The following is a 22500-nucleotide window of genomic DNA, read 5'->3' as shown; positions in this document are numbered from 1 at the left end:
AAGATCTTCAGCAGGTCTCCGTGGCTACTGAAGTGACACAAAACAAACACTACCGTTTAAGGGTCACACGCTGCCATCTACTGAGCCTTTTTGTATGTTCAGGCAGGATTTTACTGCGCATGTGCAATACCCCGGTACTACGCTGGGACACGCCCCTGTAATCCATCCTTCTTTTTTATTCTAGGCGTTAAGCCGGAAGTAACTGCGTGCTTCATGGTGGTGTTATTTTTAACTCTAATTGTTGAACAAAGAGCTCGTGAGAAAAAAAAAATCCCAAACAGGAGTTAAAATGCGTCAAATGGAGTATGTGCGGATGAAGATAAATGCACACATGACGTCGGTAGGAGAGGAGATATTGTGTGTTTTGGAGAAACACACAAGTGATGTTTGTTTCGTGAAGCTTAATGTCAGAGTGTTTGTGTTGGAGCGCCTCAGTGCGGCTGCAGAGTTCATGTGCAACCTCTTCCAGAGAGAGATAGAGACACTACACAACACCAAACTACACACTGCAGGTATGTCTGTTACATACACAACACCAAACTACACACTGCAGGTATGTCTGTTACATACACAACTCCAAACTACACACTGCAGACTATGTCTGTTACATACACAACACCAAACTACACACTGCAGTCTGCAGTCTGTTACATACAGAACACCATAGGGCATTTCTGGTGATAGGCTTGGACTTTTTACAGGGGCCAGTTCCGAATTGCAGCCACCTCTAAGTGCTCTTTTAGAGTGGGTTTGAAGGAGAGTAAGGATTCACACATTTTGGTGGCATAGCAGTAGAATGAATTTAACCCCTTGTTTGAGCCAAATCTGGGTTGAACGTGAGTTGAGGACCTCCTTCTAATATTGTGTTTGTGGACGTTTTTGAAGTAGTTTGACAGGTACATGGGTGTCTGTGTGGTGTAGTGTATCTTGCAGACCAGGCCTATTGCAAGTTGCTGTACTCTGTCCTCTACCCTGAGCCATCCCACCCTAGCAAAATGAGCAGGGGTTAGATGAGTTGTAGGTGTGAAGCCAAGCAGTAGCTTGACCAGTTTGTTTTGGGATGTCTGGAGCCATGTTTTTAAGGCCTTAGTGGTGCTATGGTACCATGAGGTGCATGCATAGTCGAAGAGACATTATGTATTCCTACTTACCAGTGAGGAGATCCTGTACAAAAATCTTGTTCTTCTTGTTCATAATATTAGTTATGCATTTATGTAAAGCAGTGGTTCTCAAAAGTGTGGTCCAGGGACCCTCAGGGTTCCAAATGGACCCTTACAGGTCTGTTACTGTGAGAGTGTAGCATACTAATGGAACCAAATGGACCCTTACAGGTCTGTAACTTTGAGAATGTACAAATGGAAGTAAATGAGGCACACTTCAATTCAACTGTAATGGTACTGAGGTGCTTCAAGGGGCTCTAATTATTAGCCATTTCGGTTAACTGTTGCTAACGGTGAACAGTGTTCTTTTCCGGTGTGGTTCCCAAATGTATTAACCTGACGCTACCAGATCCAAGAAGCTTGCTCCACACATTTGTTTCACAGCTTATTTGGATCTGGGATCTCGGGAGCCAATTCGATGACGGGGCTGTTCCTTTTTTTCAAGATACTTGGTAGATGATTGGATGGGACCGTCTGTCTATCACCGTGTGGGCGTGCAAACACAACCAATCATATCGATGTGTCTACGTGACGTATGGTAGGAGCGACACCAGGAAATCACCATCGTAGTCCAGTATTTCACCACAACAACAAGAACTCTCAAGAAGTTGCTAAAAAAAAAGTTATCATGGAGGTCGGAGATTTTTGCCGATTTTGTAACACGAATCTGCGCATAAAAGGTATTTTAACGGGTACAAGGAAGATATTTGATAAGCCTCAGCCTGCAAACGAAACAAGTATTAACGAACGCCTGATAGCGTTAGCTTTAACACTGTTTAAAGACCCCTCCGTATCGTGTCGCATGTTTGGTCATGTCTTCGCTTGCTTCAAAGAATGGAAGACGATTTTTCCATTTTAAGGCGATGGGAAAAAGAGGACAAAGACAGAAGACCTCCAGAAACGGCTACCGCTACAGCAGAAACACCGACGTCACCTGAGGCATCCTGCCTGTGGTCACCAAACTCTCCTCTCAGCGTTAAAGCGTTTTACTCTTGAGTCTGAGTCAGTCAATAATATAGCCTTACAGTCTTTCAACATGTCCACGATACACTTTAGATAACGTAAATCTCATTGTGCTATAAAAGTCTGTGCAATAACTCCTGCCAAGTAGTCAAAAATGTTGCAATAATTCACTGTTGCTGTTCATCAATGACTGGACCAAGTGCATCTTTATTTTTCTCATTACTTTCACACACAGAAAATATGTATCTCGAATTTGCACTGTTTAACAAAGGGTACTTGAAAGGGATATGAGAGTGTACATAGTTAGGACCCTATTGAATATAGGCTACGCATGTTGTATTGTTTTTATAATCCTGTTATATATATATTGTTGTGATTTTCCCCTACCTGAGTATGCGCAACTATAGCATTTAGTTGTTTTTTTATAAATAAATATTTTAATTTGCCTCACTTGTTCATGTTTACTTTCTAAAACATCATAACATGTTTGTACAGTATCAAAGTTGGATCCCATGTGTAAAATGGCAAACTGATCAATGCCTCTATAGCCTAATGATTTGAAACAATCAATTTTAACATGGGGGAGAAAAGCAGGGATTAAGAGTCATCATGCATAGTGAAAAGGGTGACATACAGTACCAGGACAGATGTAAAACAATGATGTACTTATTTTGTGATAAAAGGTTATCAATCTAAAAGTGATATATTTGCATACCTGGAAAAGAAACGACACCAGATTTTTTGCAGCGACAAACTTTTAATCACTTGCTTATGTTCAAATTACATACAAAACCATTTTAATCATGAGCATTCAGTCAACTAAATATTCCACAGCTTTAATTGACAACCAATGTGAGTCTTATAAGAGCCTTTAATGGCCAACTGCTTATTCGTCAGACGATTCTGAGCTGCTGTGCTGTGTTCCCATTTCAAAGTCCTCATCATCTTCATCAAAATACCCTGTATAATCGATGTCTGGCTCAGTGAAGCTATCCTCTTGAGAAGAAGGCTCTACATCCTCAATGTCACCAAAGACTTCATTGATGATTAGCAGAATTTCTCTTGCATGTTTTTTTCTGAATACGGGAAGGTTTCTAAGAATGTAAGACAAGTCAAATATGTGTGTGCAGCGTTCTACTACTGCATCAATGAGCTCAGCACTGAAACCAGTACATGCTGACTTGCTAGTGTAGACATGTGCTGTGTCTTTTTCTAAACAACTCATATACTCCTCTAACATTTCCCCGATAAGAGATTTGTCCTCTTGTGTTACCACTCTACATTTCCCTTGCATGCCAGCATCTTGTTCTATTACCTCATGTTTGGGGCTAGGCTCGTCACAATCTTCACCTGCACATGAACATACAGAGTGGCAATAGCTGCAGCAGACATGCCCTGGCTCTACACTTGTTGGCTGGTTTTCAAAATGGCCGTACAGTGCTTTTCTAAAGCAGCTCTTAGTGCCAGTGTGTATCAGTTCTTTCACTTCTGGACCAGCACTTACAGTTTTTTTTATAGCATACAAAATTGCATGTGACTGTAACCCATTTCTGCCAGCCCTTCCAACTTTTTGAACAATGTCTTCAACATCCTCTGGCAAACCATACATTACAACATGAGAAACATTAGGGAAATTCAAGCCCATCCCAAGAGCTGTTGTTGCAACAACCACTCGGCAGCTCCCCTCTCCCTCTCCACTAAAGGAGGCCAAAACTCTGTCTTTGTACTTTGACAGTGTGTTGCTGTGGAAAATTCCTATAAGGTGGTTCTCAGCCTTCTGATCCTGGTCTCTGTTAACCCAAGCATCTTCTCCCAATTCTGCTTTAAGATAGGTGAACACTCTCCCAACTAACTTCAGTGTTCTGCAATAGATTATGATGGGAGACATTGATAGACCCTTATCTTTGACCTCCTTTACTACCCAGTCCATACAGTTCAAGTTATCAGCAGGAACCCGACTCAGTCCCAGCCGGATGTTTCTCCTGTTTGGGCTAACAGTCACGAGAGTTGCCTCCTCCATATTCAGCATCCTGGTCACACGGCCTCTGTTCTTGTTATCAGCAGATGCTGTCAACGCTAAAACAGGTAAACCTGAAAGACAATAAGTGCACATATATCAGCAAAGAAGCATTAATGAAGAACTGCTGTAGGCTACACTTTCTATAGTGTTATAAAGGGGAAATAATTAGGTTATTTATGTTATCGGGTAGCTTCAGGTAAAGACTGACATTTCCACATATCATACTGTATTTTCTTTACATGACAAATAACTACACTTGGACAGCACCAACTTCTATGATCTGCTCCTGTACCTGTAGTGTAAACACCCCTCCCCCTAACCTGGCTAAACAGGGGGGTTAACAGCCTGCCCAAGTTGCCAGCACAACACACCCCTCCCCCTAACATTAAAAATAGGGGGATTAACCTAACCCCCCCAACATTAACCCCCTCAGGTAGCAGCACAATGCAGCCCCCTTTTATGGATTTTGATATTAATTAATCATGTATTTAATCATGTAGCATTACTGTGTTTCAAAACTCACCTTCTTTGACTATGGATCTTAGTTCATTCAGCCTGGAAAAGGCTTCTCTGAAGGCTGGCTTTCCGTTTGCTCCCAGTCCCCTGGTTGAAAGAAAAAGAAATCCTACATTGAGTCTAGGTAGCAGCAATAGTAACGTGCATAGTTGCATTACAACAATACAGTTAGAGTAAGATCTGTGTTTAACATTTGGTCTGTTTGTGTGTGTTAGCTTATTGTTTATAATATAATGTTTGACCTAAATAAAACATAAATGTTACAAACACTTCGTCTTTGAACTACTGTAACCGTAACACGCTGCTCTGTTTTGTTTTACAGTTTAACATTACAGTGTATGTGTAGTGTAACAATTACACTATACAGCCATTTAACGGCGTTTAGCTTACCATTTGTATGCGACGTGAACTTCATCGACGACAATGCCCAGTAGGTTTTCACGATACACTTGTGAGGAAAGCATATCACGCCATTTATCTTCCAGTAACCACGTCTCCGGGCTACCAAAGACCAGCTGACATCGGCCGTCGAGGATGTCGGTGTGTGCTGCATTATCTACGAGTTGCGCAGCATAGAGTCCCAGATTCGTAGCCTCTTTGATTTGATCTGCTACGAGGGCAGTCAAAGGAGATACGACGATCAATATAGGCTTCGGCTTCGTCCCCAGTTCTTTCGCTACCAGTGGAGCTAGTTGGTAAATTAAACTCTTGCCAAAGCCAGTCGGGAGGAGAGCAAAAACATCTTTTCCACGCAGAAAAGCCTTCAGTGCCAAACTTTGCTCTTCTTTCAAAGAAGAAATATTGTCCAGTTGAGAAATAACTAATGTTATTGCAGCATCTATCGTCATATCGGTGTTGCTCATGGTAGCGGCCATGTTGACTAGTGAAGAAACTACAAAACAACAGACGCGTCTATATGGCGTCACATCCGTTTTTGCCCAGATCACGCCCTTAGCTCACGCTGATTGGTCCGTACCGGGAGCGGTACGGTGTTAGCTCAACCCCTTGAGCGATCTCAGATGTAGCTGTCTTGAGGAACCTGGTTACTCAATACCGCCACCTCTGGCAGGGTCAGGTTACAAATGTATAGTGAGCAATGAGAAGTAGACGAAACAATGGCTAAATAAACCAAGGATGTTGTGGGCATTGTTGAACTGAAATTTGACATGTTGTTGTGTTGTATAACGAAACAATGAATGATAACCAAATTCAGGAGACAGGGGACACTGATAACTGACACACACGGAAGCGCTGATTTTCGCACAATGTATAATAGGGATTCATCAACAAAGCATATAATATTAACACATTAATATATGTCATCAACAAATACAAATAGCTATATTTACAAAGGAGAAAAAGGAAAATTGGCATCAATGTATGTTCCCTCATTTCATTGGGATTTAATATCTATCTTCACTTGTAGTTTTCTGACAGAAACATTTTTTTTTTGTAGAATGATCTTTTTGCTAAATCTGGGCGGTACCAGATCGGAGGCGCTTGTAGTTTTCTGACAGATACTTTTACAGGCTAGTTTTGAAAGTGATTCATGTCAGGACATTCCACATTGTAGAATGTATTTCCTTTGCTAAATTTGGGGGATACCAAATCGGAGCGCTCCCTCAGGTATTGTGGCTGTGGGTGTCACTCACTCTGGAGAACCAGGTCTGCTGTTTTTGTCGCACGATGGAGCATAAATTAGGTTTCAGCCTGACATCAGTTATGATCAGCTTACTTTTTCAGTGTGTTTTGGCAAGTGTTGTTAATAGTAAGGCGGCAAATTGATACCATAGTGCACTTGGTGATACAAGCGCGAAATTTGGCACAGATGACCTTCATATGACCCTAATTGATAATCAACCTCTGGCCACGCAGAATTCCTAAGATTTCAAGGCGGCCACCACCAGTTTTCAAAATGGCTGCAACTGGGCCAATGTTTTGGACTATATCACTTTGCTGGGGCTTATTTTAATATATGAGAATATGTTCTGGAGGTTTTTCTACCAAGTACGATAAAAAATAACATTAGGTTCCAATATGGCGGCATGTTTTCCAATATGGCTGCCGATAAATTGCAGAAATGTGCATCTGCTTATTAGGGGTGTCACGATTCACTTACCTCACGATTCGATTCAAAATCGATTCCTAGGGTGCCGATTCGATTAAAATTGCGATTCTGCGATTAATTGATATTCGATTCGATTCTGCGATTTATTGCGATTTTCTAGGGTGCCGATTCGATTAAAATTGCGATTCTGCGATTTATTGCGATTTTCTAGGGTGCCGATTCGATTAAAATTGCGATTCTGCGATTAATTGATATTCGATTCTGCGATTTATTGCGATTTTATAAAAAAAAAAATATATATATATATATATTTTTTTTTTAAAATCGATTTTAATATTTTGAATCGATTTTTAAAATCGTGGCATTAAGAATCGCGATTTATTCATGAATCGATTTTTTTTGACAGCCCTACTGCTTGTGGTTTATCCACATGAGCTTGTAGTACATGTATTTGTATTAATTACCATACACAGAATCCATTTATGGAACATTTGAAAGTGATTTATTAGCTTGGTAAAGCTTAGTGCTTACTTTTTGTTTTGTTATCAAGTCATTATACAGTACACACATTCTCATTTACATTGGTGGCTGGGCAAGTGACAGGCCAGAGTACTAGCAACTGCAACCACAGAGGGGTGTGCAGATAAGTCCAAACTTAAAGCATTTGCAGTGTCCAGAACATGCTTTTTTACATCCACATCGTGTCAGCTTCTGGCATAATTTGGCAAACAGGACTGCACAAGAGTGACTGGCCCCATTACCCCATATATGCCCTGCTTGGAATGCACTTCACTTGCATTCACTTCCTTGTAGGAACTACTTCTATGAAGTTTGTACATAATAATAATAATAATCTTTATTTATAGAGCACCTTTCAGACATAAATGCAGTTCAAAGTGCTTTACATTCAGGTAAAAAAAAACAAAAACAAACAAGTTAAACAAAACAATAAGTTAAAATCTACGGATTAAAGATTAAAAGGAGATCAGTTAAAAGCAAGATCATAGAAGTGGGTTTTTAGCTGCCTCTTAAAACCATCAACTGAGGTTGCCTGTTTGATATGCAGGGGGAGTAGGTTCCAAATCTTTGGTGCATAGCTACCAAAGGCAGCCTCCCCATGTTTCTTGCCATTTGTTGGCAGTTCCGTCAACAGTCTAGCACCGAGTGACCTGAGGGGGCGCCCTGGGACATACTTCTCTAGGCAATCTTTCAGATAGCTGGGTGCTAGGCCATTCAAGGCTTTAAAAACAAGTAAAAGAACTTTAAAATCTATTCTAAACTTCACAGGGATCCAGTGCAATGACGCAAGTACAGGCGTAATGTGGTCCCTTTTCCTGGTGTTCGTTAGGATTCTGGCTGCTGCATTTTGAATAAGTTGCAGCCGCTCAATAGTTTTCTTGGGTAAGCCTGTATAGAGTGCATTACAGTAATCTAATCTTGATAGAACAAAGGCATGGGTCAGTTTCTTAGCATCCTCTAAGGAGAGGAAGGGTCTAACTCGTGCAATGTTTCTCAGGTGGTAAAAAGCTATTTTAGTGACATTGCTTATGTGTTTTTCAAAATTGAGGTCGGCGTCGAGGATAACACCCAGGTTTTTCACAGTTGGTTTTACCTGTGCGGACAGATTTCCGAGTGTGTTCATGACTACAAGCTTTTGAGCGTCTGTGCCAATGATGAGAATTTCCGTTTTATCTTGGTTTAATTTCAGGGAATTGCTATTCATCCACTGCTCAATGCTGGAGAGGCAGTTGAGCAGGGGATGAAGTGAGTCACTGTTGTTTGGATCTATGGATAGATACAGCTGGGTATCATCGGCATAGCTGTGGAAGTGGACGCCATGATTACGTATAATTTCTGCAAGTGGGAGCATGTAAAGGGAGAATAACAGTGGACCGAGGATCGAGCCCTGGGGGACACCGAATAGGGAACTTCGCTTCTCTGAGACATAGTCTCCAAGACTCACAGAATAGTTCCGGCCTGTGAGGTAGGTGCGGAACCAGTTCAGTGTGGGTCCTGAGAGGCCAATCCGGGTTTCAAGTCTGTTCAGGAGTATTCCATGGTCGATGGTGTCGAAAGCGGCACTCAAGTCGAGGAGGACAAGGACAGAAGCTTTCTTCTGGTCTGTGCTCAGTCTGATGTCATTCATGACTTTAATAAGTGCTGTCTCTGTGCTATGTCCGCCTCTGAAACCGGACTGAAATTTTTCGTACATGTCATTTTCATGAAGGAACAGCTCTAGCTGTTTCTGCACTGCTTTTTCCAGAATCTTACCTACAAAGGGCAGGTTGGAAATTGGTCTGTAGTTGATCATAACAGAGGAGTCTAAATTAGGTTTTTTGAGTAGTGGCCTGACTAAAGCGGTTTTAAGTGGGTCTGGGAAAGTGCCTGATGTTAGGGAGCAGTTAACAATGTCCAGTAGTTCATTGATAAAACAGTCTACTGTCTCTTTAAAAAAGGAGGTTGGGATGGCATCCAGTGAACATGTGGCGGATTTTAGCTCAGTAATAATTTTCCGGAGTTCCCCTTCATTAATTTCATTAAAATTATGTAGTTGGTTCAAAAACACTCTAGTCACGGGGGGATTTGTATTAATATTATTATTAATTGAGATGCTATTTCGGATGTTAATAATCTTGTCTTCGAAGAACGAAGCGAACTCCTCGCACTTTAACTGTGAGGGTTGGTGGAGATGCTCGTTGAGGTGGGGGGGATTTAGGAGCCGGTCAATAGTGGAGAATAATATTCTGGGGTTGTTGCTATTATTACTTATTATTTTAGAGAAATAAGCCTGCCTTTCGTTGCGCAGAGCTTTATTGTATGTGTGGATGGAATTTAAGAGGATTTCCCGATGGGCTGTTAGTTTACTTTTCCTCCAGGCACGCTCAGCTCTGCGGCATTCTCTCTTTAACAGGCCAGTTTGATCGTTTTTCCAGGGCGTGGCCATGGTTTGTGGTTTCTTTTTGATTTTCTCAGGTGCTACTATGTCTATGGTTGACCTTAATTTGTGATTAAAACTGTTAACTTTTTCATGAATTGACCTATTATTGTCAGGAAGAGCCTGGGTCTGGATGTACATGTGGTCTGAGAACATGGCAGCTGAAGAGGGACCAATAAAGCGCCTTTTTTTAGGGCATTTGGTGACATTTTTTTCTAAGCCTGGGATAGTGACATTAAAAAATACACAGTAGTGGTCTGACACAGGTAGGTCAATAATCCTGTCGACCACAGTGGTCAGCCCTCTAGAAATCACTAGGTCTAAAGTGTGACCATGGTTGTGGGTTGGGCCAACAACGTGTTGTACAAGGTCAAAGGAGTGTAGTGCTTGTAGAAAATCTAAGGCCCTGCGTTCTTGGGTATTGTCCATGTGTAAATTTATGTCCCCAGTTATGAGAATGTTGTCATGATTGGTCACACAAACTGAAATGAAATCTGAGATTTCCGCTAGGAAGGAGGTTGAGTACATTGGTGGTCTATAGATGGTGACCAAAAGTGTGGGAGTTGTACTTTCAATTGTAATGGCTATATATTCAAATGAGCTGAAAATGCCAAGGTTCAGGGGTTTGCATTTAAATTTATTCGAGAAGATAGCAGCCAGCCCTCCTCCTATCTTTCCTTCACGGATGGAATGAATAAATTTATAATTACATGAGTTACAATTACAATTACATGAGTACTATGAACTCCTCAATGACTTGCATATGTTTATCATTTATTGCAACAGGTGTTGAACCTAATTTGGAGAAGTTGTCTGCCATGCTGACCTTTTTCCCTTAGTTTCCATGGAAGGACGAAACTGTGTGAAATCCCCTGAATGCATGAAAGAAGCAAAGACCTGATGACTTTGATTCAATAGCTGATGCAATTTCATGAACCGGGATCCATCTGAGATCCTTCCCTCCTTCCAAAGGCAATCCACAGCTAATTCAAGCCAAGTCTTTTATCAAGTGAAACTGTTATGTCAACAATGTCAGTATCTGAGGCAGAGCTGCAGAGGATAGCATCTGACACATCATGATTCGCAGCTCAGATACTGACATTGTTGTCATAGCAGTTACACTTGTTCATATTAAGTAAGTCTGAGACTTATTGTCAGTATCAGCTGAGAACGCAGGGGTCTTATAGACCCCCTGGTATTGCTGAGGTGGAGCGCCACACTCACCGTACCTACTCATACACTGATCCTGATCGAACCCATGACCATGTGATCTGAAGGTGAAAGCTCTACCGACTGAGCTACCCAGACACAAAGACTTGGCTTGAAAAAGCTGTCGAAGGACCTCAGATGGATCCCCCCTCATGAAAATGCATCAGCTATTGGATCAAAGTCCTCAGGTCTTTGCTTCTTTCATGCGTTCAGCAGATGCCATACAGTTTTGTCCTTCCACGGAAAGAGAAAAAGGTCAGCATTTGTTTGAGAAAATATCCCTATATATATCTACGTTTTTGTATTTATTGGTGAAAAGTCTGTTGCCCTAGGTCATTAAAAAGCTACCAAATCACTTTAAAATGTGCTATAAATTGATTCTGTGTATGGTAATTAAGACAAATACATGTGCTACAAGCTCATGTGAATGTACATTTGTGCAATTTATCGGCAGCCATATTGGAAAATATGCCGCCATATTGGAACCTAATATTATTATTTTTATCTTACTTGGTAGAAATATCTTCAGAACATATTCTCCTATATTAAAATAAGGGGGAAATCAAAGTGATATAGTCCAAAATGTTGGCCCAGTTGCAGCCATTTTGAAAACTGGTGGTGGCCATCTTGAAATCTTAGGATTTTTACGTGGCCAGAGGTTGATTATCAATTAGGGTCATATGAAGGACATCTGTGCCAAATTTCGCGCTTGTATCACCAAGTGCACTATCGTGTATTGAAAACGGCAATTTCCCGCCTAAGTATAAGTAAAGGGGATACAATTGCAATGAAACGTCAAAACTAGCTGCACTACTGTGTATTCAGGTATATTTTCATTATGGAAGATGACTGTTTTAATACTTTGGTGGTGGCCTACCACTATATCTCGTGTGTGTGCGTGGCGTTTGACATATTGTTATTGATAATGGTAACACAATAATTTTGTTAATGAGAATAAAAAGTTGACATAAGCACCACGAAAGTGAATTAGTGTGTTACTAAAAAATAATTTTCCCAAGGTTGGCAGGTCTGAATTAAATATTTGACACCGGTAGGCCTGTCACAATTATTACATAATCGTCTAATCGCAATTATTATTTCCAAATCTTCATAATCGTTTCCATGTTGAAAAATATTCACACATTTTCAAATATATTTAAAAAAAAGCAGAAATAGCAGATCTACAAGCTTACAACGCATCACATCATGATGCGTTGTAAGCTTGTAGATCAGCTACTTCTGCTATTTTTACATGTAAAAAATTATTAATAATGTCTTTGTATATTGAAGTTATGTGTCATGTATGCCCTTTGCAATTTGTGATTATTAATCCTAAAAACCAAACAAAAATGTTAAGTTGTATTCATCTGTTCCAATGTTCAATGTCAAAAACACAATTATTTGTGTGACAATTAATCGTTAACCGGACCATGGCCCACCGCAGTAGTTTGATTTGATTACATACAGTATGTAAGGTTGAATGATAGCTAAAGGTTTTTGTTTTTACTACTGGTGTTTTCCACAGACCACCACAGGGAGAGGTCTATAGTATCCAGAGAGATGGCCTCCGGAAGATATTCAACGTTCTCAGAGGAACAGCGAGTGATGGACCAGGGACGTGGACTGCTTGATGCAAGACTGCAACCTGTTGTAAAGTTGTACAGGATAGGTATGTATTGTTTTACTTTATTTTATCGATTTTTTGTTTACAAGTGGTTTCCACCATGGCAGGGGAAGGTGATCTTTGACGCTGCTCTAGAATAATGAAGACCAGCGGTTCTCAAACTATGGGTCGCGACCCAAAGTGGGGAAGGTGCCGTTGGGGTCACGCGTTGGCAACCAAAAAAGTTGAAATATTGTTCTTATTAAGGGGACGGCCAGTTGACTCCTCATGCACACACAGCTCCGCTTCCAACACTGACAACAAGCAGCAACACAAGACAACACACACAGACAAGCCCTTGCAGAGGCTGAGGCACACAAACTGATTTGTCCATTTGGCTCCATCTCTACCCTCACAGAGTTACGCTGTGTATATTTCATCTGTTGTAAATTGTAACCAGCAAACCAAATAAGCCCCCCGAATTGGCATTTGAATCAACAAACCGTTCGATTTACAGATCGTGATGTAACATTACCGAGCGGGGGGAGATCATTTTCACAGACCGACAACAGCTACCAACTGCTGCCGCAGTGGAGAAAAACGCCACAGTCGGTGGCCACAGATAAAATCGAGAGCTGGATCAAGAAAGTTGGTTCTAGCGACATCTTTTGGCTAAATGCCTTTGCAAATGTGTGTACAGAAACACTTCCATAGGGTTTATTGATATCGTAGTGTTTTAGTTCTGGGGGGGGGGGGGGGGGGTCTAATGGAAAAATGTAATTCTGAGAAGGTTCCCTCATAATATGGGGTCGTGGTATAAAAACTAATAAACAATTATAGGCCTGTATAATACAATGGTCAAGTAACATCTAATGTTTTTCTCTCATACATTGTTTTTGCTTAGACTTCCAGAACCTCCCTGTGTGTAAAGAGGTTTCCCCTGAACACCATGACAGAAACGCCAGTCTGGTCCAGGAGGAACCAGAGCCTCCACAGATTAAAGAGGAACATGAGGAGGTACTTCAAAGTCCAGAGGAGGATGATGGGTCAACGTTGGGATTGCTAACAGTGGAAAGTGAAGATGAAGATGGTGATGAAAACAGAGAGACATAGCCTGTAGCCAGCACCTCAACTGAACACATGAAAACACAAGCTGGTGTAGAGGACTGTGGAACATCACAACCAACTAGTGATGACCTGCTCCTCTCTTCACACTGTTCTGAATTTGACACTGAAGACAGTGATGATGAGTGGGAGGAGGCTAGGGGAGATCAGTCGGCTTTAAACACACTGAAATCACACAAGACACAAAATGTGAAAGGACGAAGACGGTCTTTGATTAACAAGCTGTCTCAGGACCTGAAATCATCAAAACAAACCGACTCCATGAGGAATGACAAAGGAACGAATATGTCAAGACTACATACTGGGAGAAAGCCTTGTATTTGTGACGTTTGTGGCAAAGTCTGTAGGCACATGGGTAATCTAAACCAACACATGAGGATTCATACTGGAGAAAAGCCCTTCCTGTGTACAGTTTGTTCCAAAGGCTTTAGGCAGTTGGGTAATCTGCAATTACATATGCGGACTCATACAACGGAAAAACCCTTTACTTGTGCAAGTTGTGGCAAAGGCTTTGGTCTTGTGAGTCACCTAAAAAGACATATGAGCACTCATACGGGGGGAAAGCCCTTTAATTGTTCAGTTTGTTCCAAAAACTTCAGTCAGATGTGTCATCTAAAAACACATATAAGGAGTCATACACGGGAAAAGCCCTTTCCCTGTTTAGTCTGTGGCAAAACATTTGGTCACAAGAGTGTTTTAAAAGTACACATGAGGATTCATACAGGGTAAAAGCCCTTTAATTGTTCAGTTTATTGCAAAGACTTCAGTCAGATGTGTCATCTAAAACACATATAAGGATTAGTCATACAGGGGAAAAGCCCTTTCCCTGTTTAGTTTGTGGCAAAACATTTGGTCACAAGAGTCATCTAAAAACACACATGAGGATTCTACATTTTGTGCAGAACAATTTGGTCGAAAACATCACCTGCAAAAACACCTGAGGACTCATTAAGGGGAAACACACAAGTTAGTGGTAGTCAAAATACACATCTGAACGTCTGAGGATTCATACAGGGAAGAAGCTGATTGTTGAACAGCATTCTGGGAACCCATCGCCAAATGAAAAGGAAAAACAGCGCCCTCTGCTGTTTTTGATCTCAGTTGGCTCTGGGAGGAAGAAAACGTAGCACCCGTGAGCAAGGAAACCGGGGATTTGGTCTGCCTTCAGCCTTTCACTTCCGGTGGTGCGACTATGTTTTCATTCCCACTAACAATATTTCTACACGGAATACTAACACCACTTCTCCCAGAGAACATGGATCGTTTTGGTTATACGCCCACTTGTTTCTATGGTGAAAGAGCAAGTTAAAATGTGAATATCTTTCCGTGGTTTTGTCTGCTCCGAGGACGCTATTGTTAAATGAGTTTCGGTTTGTTTCGAGTGGGGAAGGATCGGCGGACATGTAAATCCTGCCCACTACTTTTGATTGGGTAAAGCGCGGCCTGCATCCTGATCTGAAGGCACGCCCACTTGTAGGCCAATGAAACTAACCTTTGTAACCAAGCTATGCTGTTGTCATCGTGAATTGACCAACTATTTAATCTAATCTCATTTGTTTTAATTTCTTAAATTAATATTTCTTTAGTTTGTAATAATTCAATTGCATAGCATGCTAATGTTTTGAGACATATTGTATGTCATTACTACACAATAGTTAATAATTCTACACAATAAATAAATATATTTTTAAATAACTGATCTCAATATGGATCAATAGTGAGTAAGTGTTGCCATAATCGTGTAGCTCTACAACAGAGGCACATCCATGACAGCAATGGTACAAAACATTGTTTAAAATGAATATATACATATAATTCTCTTTTCATTTAAAGCAGAGGAATAACATGATCTGACACTTTTGGCACGACCAAATCAAATGAATAATTGGAACATTATGGTAGTTCAGACGACATGGAAGTTTAGTTGGTCCCACGTTCAAACAACCCTCAAATCACATACGACCACAGTCCTAATGGTTCATCAACAAACATCCACCAAACACAATTAAATATCATTGAAATAAATGGTTTTCATCTTGACCAAAGTGGCTGATTATGGTCACTGTTGGGTGGAAACCTCATATCTTCAAAACTGTTGCATGTTCAGGAAATGTAAAAAAAAAAAAAAAAAAAAACTTTATTAAATCAAGAGACAGACTTAACCACTTTCTTTTTCACTTGAACAAATTTGAAAAATGGCAAACAATGGCCCATCTACAAGCTCAGCTATTTTTGCTACTTTTGTGAGACACTGCAGTATGACGAAGTAGGGCATCAAATTATGAAAATGAAATAAAATAATGAAATATTGAAATATGAGGTTTCTGCCTGACAGCAATGCCATATTAGTTTCTCTGAAGATTCTCGTTTTCTGTATGGAAACTGTTTAGTTAGTGCTATTGCATTTATGAGTTCCTACAGCCCCTTTATCGAACGCACACTCACAATGTTGTTTTTCAATTGATTTTCATGTTATTATCTGCAGCTTACTGGTAGAACATTATCGTCCATCTGACCAAAATGGATCAGGATTAATATTATGCATGAAATAAAGTCATAATAAAGTGCTGAGCTGTGTGCTGATGTATTGTTTGGACTGTCACATTATCATAGTACATATTTTGCATTTAGTTTGACTATTTGTTTTCATAGAGGCGTTTGTAAAGGCAAAGAACTACTACTGGGGGGGTTAACAATTTACAATTTAGGCATTTAGCAGACTCTTAATCCAGAGCGATTTACAGTAAGCAAGGACAACAAAAGGTAATACATCACATTTTTTAGCATTAACCTTGACCTTGGAGCTTTTTGGGAACAGTAGTGAGTTATATATATATTAAAAAACATCTTTTACTCTACAATGTAGAAAAGGCAGGCACAGGACACACTTGAAACAAACAATGCTTTTAGATTTTCATTGATTACTTGAATACTTTATTAGTCAGAAATGTAAACAGCATGTGGTACAGTAAGACATTTAAGGCTAAAAGGATAACACAACAAAGTCCTTGGGACTTGTTTCCATTGTGGTCCTATGTATTCAGTTCATAAGATTGCTTTATTATTTTTTTCTGCTATGTTGCATAGAGAAAAATAATTTCATTAGAACGGTCTGTCAGGGAGCTTCACTCCTCATCTTTACCTTTCTGTAAGAGAAGAAAATAAATATTATAAATATATTAAAATAGAGGTTTCAATTTCACATCTGCTTTGAAAATGGTCAAATAGTGATAAGTGCCACTATGCTTACCTTGCCCGTATCACGACTCTTGGTTCTCATCTTGTTGACCTGAGACTCAGCAATATCAGCCCTTTCTTCTGCCTCATCCAGTTCATGTTGCAGCTTACGGAACTTGCCCTGACTGCTGTTGGCTTGTTCCTCCTAAAATAATAGGTGGTGGATTATTCAAGGTAAGGAATTTACCTTTGGAGTCCACTTAACCTGTGAAGGCAAGCCCAACTGTGACCTATGGGGTTGATTAGTGGATTTACATTCAGCCTCAGATGTGTGCTAGAACATCTGAGCATCTGATTCTGTAAATTAAACATAACAAATATGTCTTATTATAATATCTGTATCAGACATGAAAATCAATATTTTCTGTAGAATATTGATCCTGCAGTGGCCCCAGGAAGACTAGCTTTTGTCATGGCAAAAGCTAATGGGGATCCTAATAAACAATAAAACAATAACAGAAAATGATATTATACTTAATGTGTAATCTCCACGATATATTGTGTGAAGGAGTCTAATATGCTTACTCCATTCTATGGTCTTAGTTTGCCATCTAGCGGTCAAACATAGAACTTCATGCACATTGCATTCAACAAGGACATCTAGTCGTTGATGCTACTGAGTTGGATGTTTCTTATGTATTGTATTGCATCAATCAATCAATCAATGGATATAAGTCATCAGGAATGTAATGAGTATATAATCATTCTATGTGTTATAACAGTTAGAATGTCTAAGTGGATGTAAGGTTATGTAACCATTGTTCCTTTACAGTGGACACTTTTTACGGGGCCAGGCTTCCAGCATGGACCCGTATTGTTATTCCGATTATTCCGTTTCTTCTGCCACTTTTGGCAGTTCTGGCTGAACCGTGCAGTCGCTTTTTATGAAACTCGGCCATATGATAGATGGTCATGAAAAACGATCAAGAAATCATTCTCACAATCTTTCGTCAAAAGGTGGCGCTATAGCACTCAATTGAAAAATGCCAACTTTGAACAGGTACAACTCATGCCCTGTTTGACCTACAGCCATGAAACTTCGATGCACACATGCGTCTCCTCATGCTGAACAACTTTCACACTCTGACTTTTGACCTCTGACCTTTAGATCTCCCACCATTTTGAATTATATGAAAAACAGTTAAAACCTATCTCCTCCTGGGATTTTTGAGTAATCTGCACGAAACTTTTTACACATGAACTTTGGACCTATGCCAAAAAACGTTTGCAAAATATTTTCCATAAGTGAAAAAATGAAGCTTTAATGAGCCAATGAATATTGCAGTTTTATGACAATTATTCATCTGCCCCTAACACATACATGCAGACTTACCATTCTTTGAAACTTTGCAGAAATGTAAAGGGCCATTCCAAATATCACTGAAACCAATCTTACTCCAATTGGTCAAACGGGGGCGCTATAGCAATTTTTTGAAAATTGAAACTTTAAACAGGCAAAAGTCATGCCTCGTTTGGCCGACAGCCATTAGACCTGCTTACACATGTGCCTTGACTAATGAGGAACACATCTATCACGTTGACCAGTAAGCACCGCCCTTAGATTGTCCGCAATCTTGAGCAGTTTGAAAAACACTTAAACCCAGGATTTTTCAGCTATTTGCGTGAAACTGTATGATCACTGTGATCTCTTTTTTCAGAGGTTTGTCTGTTGGTCCAATAGCGTCCCGCTTAAGTGTATGTCTCACAACCTCAAGGTCACAGGTTCAAGCCTCACTTGGTGCAGACTTCATCTAAGTTGCATTTCACACAACATGACTATCAATGAATACATTTGCAATTGTTAAAGATAACATGAAATACTTAATTGAGTGTTTTTTACATACTTCATTGTGAGAATAGCTGATCTACAATCTCAGAACTTTTCAGATAGCAATGAGAGTATGTTTTTTCAATGTATAACATACTTCATTGTGAAAATAGCCGATGTACAATCTGACAACTTTTAATGGTTTGTGAGCTTGTAGATCGGCTACTTTCACTAGTTTTGGTTCTGAGGAGATGTACAATTTCTTCATTGGTAAATGGTTTGTGAACGAGTGATCTTTGTGTTAGTGAAACAGGGGCTTGGGTCATGACAGAAGGCAAGAGTTTGTGATCCTCAACAGACAATATCAGCCTGGACAAAGCTATAGCACTATAGGTAGTGTTGCAGCTACCTAAGAGTGCCTCACGATCGCAAGGTTGCCGGTTCAAGCCTCACTTGATGCAGACTCATTTAAGTTGAATTGCAAAAAACATGACTCAATCTATTCCGTTTCCATGGCTCTCTCTCTCTCTCTTCAATCTATTCCGTTTCTATCTTCAATCTATTCCGTTTCCATGTCTCTCTCTCTGTCTCTTCAATCTATTCCGTTTCCATGTCTCTCTCTCTCTCTCTTCAAGCTATTCTCTCTCTCTCTCTCTCTCTCTCTCTCTCTCTCTCTCTCTCTCTCTCTCTCTCTCTCTCTCTCTCTCTCTCTCTCTCTCTCTCTCTCTCTCTCTCTCTCTCTCTCTCTCTCTCTCTCTCTCTCTCTCTCTCTCTCTCTCTCTCTCTCTCTCTCTGAGGGTTGGCCATAGCTGAGTGGTTAGTGAGCCCGCCTAGGGAGCCAGAGGCTCTGGTTGACCCAGGTACGATTCCAGGCCAGGTCAGCAAATGTGTCGATGAAACAAAATTTGTCCCTGAGCAAGACTCAGGGACCCCTAATTGCTCACAGGCCCTCATTGGAAACAAGACCGCAAGGACTTTCATGAACTGACCTGTTAAAGGAATTATCATTTCTCTTTCTCTCTCCTGGCCCCGTATTATCGCTGCTTGCAGCTATATTGTTTGGATTGTTTTAGTGGCCCTGCTTATGCCTGAGCAAAATCCTCATGTCCACTGGAAACCTCTATCTAACTGAAATGGTCCTTGTGGGAAGCAGTGGTTTAAAGCTACAATCTGTAGGTTTCATGTCTGTTGTTTTTCTAACTCTCCTGAGGAATATAGGCATAATGTATGTATTATGCCATTTTTACATGTGAAATGTAAAAATGGACATTTGAAAGGTTATCCCTTTAAGACCGGGAACGCATCTGTGTCATTTTAGATTTATTTGGCTATTCAAAAATAGCAGATATACAAGCTCATAGCGCGGCACCGAGTGCTGTACTATGAGCTTCTAGATCTGCTTATTTTTTTTTATTGTGAATTTTTTTTTTATGTATATTTTTTAAAGTGAACATTTGTAACTCAAATCTTTACTTTTCTGGGGGTCTTAATGGGTTAAATGTACACAGAGGACTTTGCTGTGCAGAAAACACCACAAACATCTCTCTGTTGTCCACCTTCATCCTGGCAGCACACCATCCGGGCTCTGTCCCTGCGCGTCCTGAAGGAGATTCTGAGGAACCAGCCGGCCCGCTTCAAGAACTATGCAGAACTGACCATCATGAAGACCCTGGAGGCCCACAAAGACTCCCACAAGGAGGCGAGTGAATGATAAGCAGGGTTCTTCTTAGAGCCAGAGCCGATATACGACTTTTTTTTAAATGTAATTGGTATTGCAGCTGATCTGTCCCTACGTTTAACAGCTTTCAACCTGGTGTCCCTATTTTGGGCATTTTCAACAGTTTTCACAGATTTTCAAAAGTAACCACTCTTCAAGCTGCAATGCATTGTGAGCTTGTAGATCTGCTATTTTTGAAAATCTTTGAATAAGGCTTAAGTGGTTGAATAAAGTTATGTGTAATTTTTTCACAAATTTAGTGTCTAGATTGATTAGGCTCTAGTTCTTCCTCTACAGTGAATTGAACGATTTGAAGATTTTGGAGTTGCAGAAAAAAATACGTGCTAAGGAAAAAATGCAGCTGTTAAGGTCTGATGTAGACTGTCCAAATCACTTATGAAATACTGTAAATGCCTCTTTACAATCGCAATTGTCAGGATAGCTGAGTATGTAGCGCTTCGATCACGTAATCAGAATCACAATGACCCAGGTTTGATTCCCGGCTAGAGAACTATGGTGCATGTCCCTCTGAAAGCACTATGATATAAATCGCCATGCCCGGTAATGTCTATTTTTCCTCTTTATTCGAACATCCCTCTCTTACAAAGCTGGTCGCTGGTCGGTGTTGCTGTGTTTTCAGGTGGTGCGCGCTGCGGAGGAGACCGCCTCCACCCTGGCGGGCTCCACCCATCCAGAGCAGTGCATCAAGGTGCTGTGTCCCATCGTCCAGACGGCAGACTACCCCATCAACCTGGCCGCCATCAAGATGCAGACCAGGGCTATAGAACGCATCGCCAAGGACTCCCTGCACTCCCTGCTGTCTGATATTATTCCTGGATTACTGCAGGTAACACATGGGGGAAGGCATTTGCCTAGATGGACTGATTGATGCCTTTGTGTGTTTTTAAACTTTTTCTTAGTTGTATATCGTTGGGGGGAGGGGGTCGCATACCCCAGATGACAGTGAAGTGACAATTTAAGGACTTTTAACTCATTGAGCCCGAATTATTTCTGGCTATTTCTGGTCGGTGCGATTTTTTTTTTCAAGGAGTGGATGGAGCAGCAAATCTTCAGATAATGATATCTTGGGTTCTGGAAAAAAAAAAGTTTTATTATTATAATTTTTATTTTATTTTATTTATTTTAGAAAACACGTGATTGGCACGTTGCACCAAAGCGGTGAAACACGTGAATGGCACTCAATGAGTTAAGACCTTTTTAATTACTCAAAATAATTTATAGAAATAAATTACCGTTACTGCATCAAAAGTAACCAACAAAGTAAACTATACTATAAAAACTGAAATTGTCAAAATTTGTCATAAACTATTTTCACAATATTTACAACAATTCCAAGTGCTATATATTTACAACAATTCCACTGTTATACATGGACTACTGCATTGCATTATATTGGCTGTACTGTACATTCTCTGTCTCTTATCAGCATGTACGTACGTTCACAGTGCTTCTACACATGATGAACAACGTTACTGTACTGTAATGTGCTCCTTAAGTGCAGTTAAAATAGAAAGCAAAGAAAAACATAGGAACTAAAGAAATGAGACTGCTGACTCTGCAGTTTTGTTTGAAAGAGGACCAGTTAGAGGTTGGTTAGGTTCAAATGTATAAATAACAAAGTATGTATGTACACAGAAAAGTGTACTTGCACTCTGAGAATGTAAAAATGAACATACTGTGTCCAGTTTAGCTGTGAATGCTTCTTTAAACAGGCATTCACCTCTGTATCAAGTACATTTATACAGTATGCTTGTCTACTCCAGCGGTTCTCAAACATTTTCATGTCAAGAACCCCCAAATTGATATGCGTTTGCCCACTGACCCCCATCTGAAAATATTTCGTACCAGCGAGGCAGCGACCCCCAGATTTGTCAAAATGGAATGCGACGCATAGGCTTCATAGAATTTCTTTACGGCTGCTGTTAGCCCATTGAGACCTGAAGCCGATTCTACATGTCTCCTAAATCCCAACAGTTTTCTGAAAAACGTTTGTTTCTATATCAGTGGTTCTCAATCTTTTTCATGTCAAGGACCCCCAAAATTATATGTATTTGGCCGCAGACCCCCATTAAAATATTTTGTTCCAGGGACCCCCAGAAGCAAAGATTTGAGTTAAAAATGTTTGCTTTAAAAATATATATATATTCAAAGATTTGCA

At 40.3% G+C, this 22500-nt stretch overlaps 4 protein-coding genes across 4 annotated transcripts in view; 2 read left to right on the top strand and 2 right to left on the bottom strand.

Moving 5' to 3' along the window:
- Positions 1-22500, bottom strand: part of mtss1 (MTSS I-BAR domain containing 1) — a 656873-nt gene that overhangs the window by 157335 nt on the left and 477038 nt on the right. The gene's annotated exons all lie outside the window — the stretch shown is intronic.
- On the top strand, positions 326-16102 carry LOC311049165 (uncharacterized protein). Its single transcript, XM_084062643.1, has 3 exons — positions 326-512; positions 12397-12540; positions 13379-16102. The coding sequence occupies exons 1-3, from the start codon at positions 332-334 to the stop codon at positions 13585-13587; spliced, it is 534 nt and encodes a 177-aa protein (XP_083918769.1). The 5' UTR covers positions 326-331; the 3' UTR covers positions 13588-16102.
- Positions 3010-8873, bottom strand: LOC311049408 (putative ATP-dependent DNA helicase Q1; the record flags this gene model as incomplete). Its single annotated transcript, XM_084062980.1, has 4 exons — positions 3010-4214; positions 4667-4746; positions 5050-5269; positions 8621-8873. The coding sequence occupies 4 exons, from the start codon at positions 8871-8873 to the stop codon at positions 3010-3012; spliced, it is 1758 nt and encodes a 585-aa protein (XP_083919106.1).
- The window catches only part of LOC311048422 (CLIP-associating protein 1-B-like), a gene marked incomplete at its 5' end in the record, with an annotated part of 4177 nt that continues 1779 nt past the window's right edge, over positions 20103-22500 (top strand). The window contains 2 exons of the mRNA XM_084061680.1: positions 20103-20303; positions 20962-21168. Of these exons, the coding sequence (XP_083917806.1) occupies positions 20103-20303; positions 20962-21168 (408 nt within the window). The remainder of the gene's footprint in view (positions 20304-20961; positions 21169-22500) is intronic.

The sequence above is a fragment of the Gymnoscopelus microlampas genome (genome assembly GCF_963454915.1).
Source record: "Gymnoscopelus microlampas genome assembly, chromosome: 7".
NCBI classification, from domain to species: domain Eukaryota; kingdom Metazoa; phylum Chordata; class Actinopteri; order Myctophiformes; family Myctophidae; genus Gymnoscopelus; species Gymnoscopelus microlampas.
Note: the sequence above shows the minus strand (reverse complement) of the source record. Positions and strands in the feature narration are given on the sequence as shown.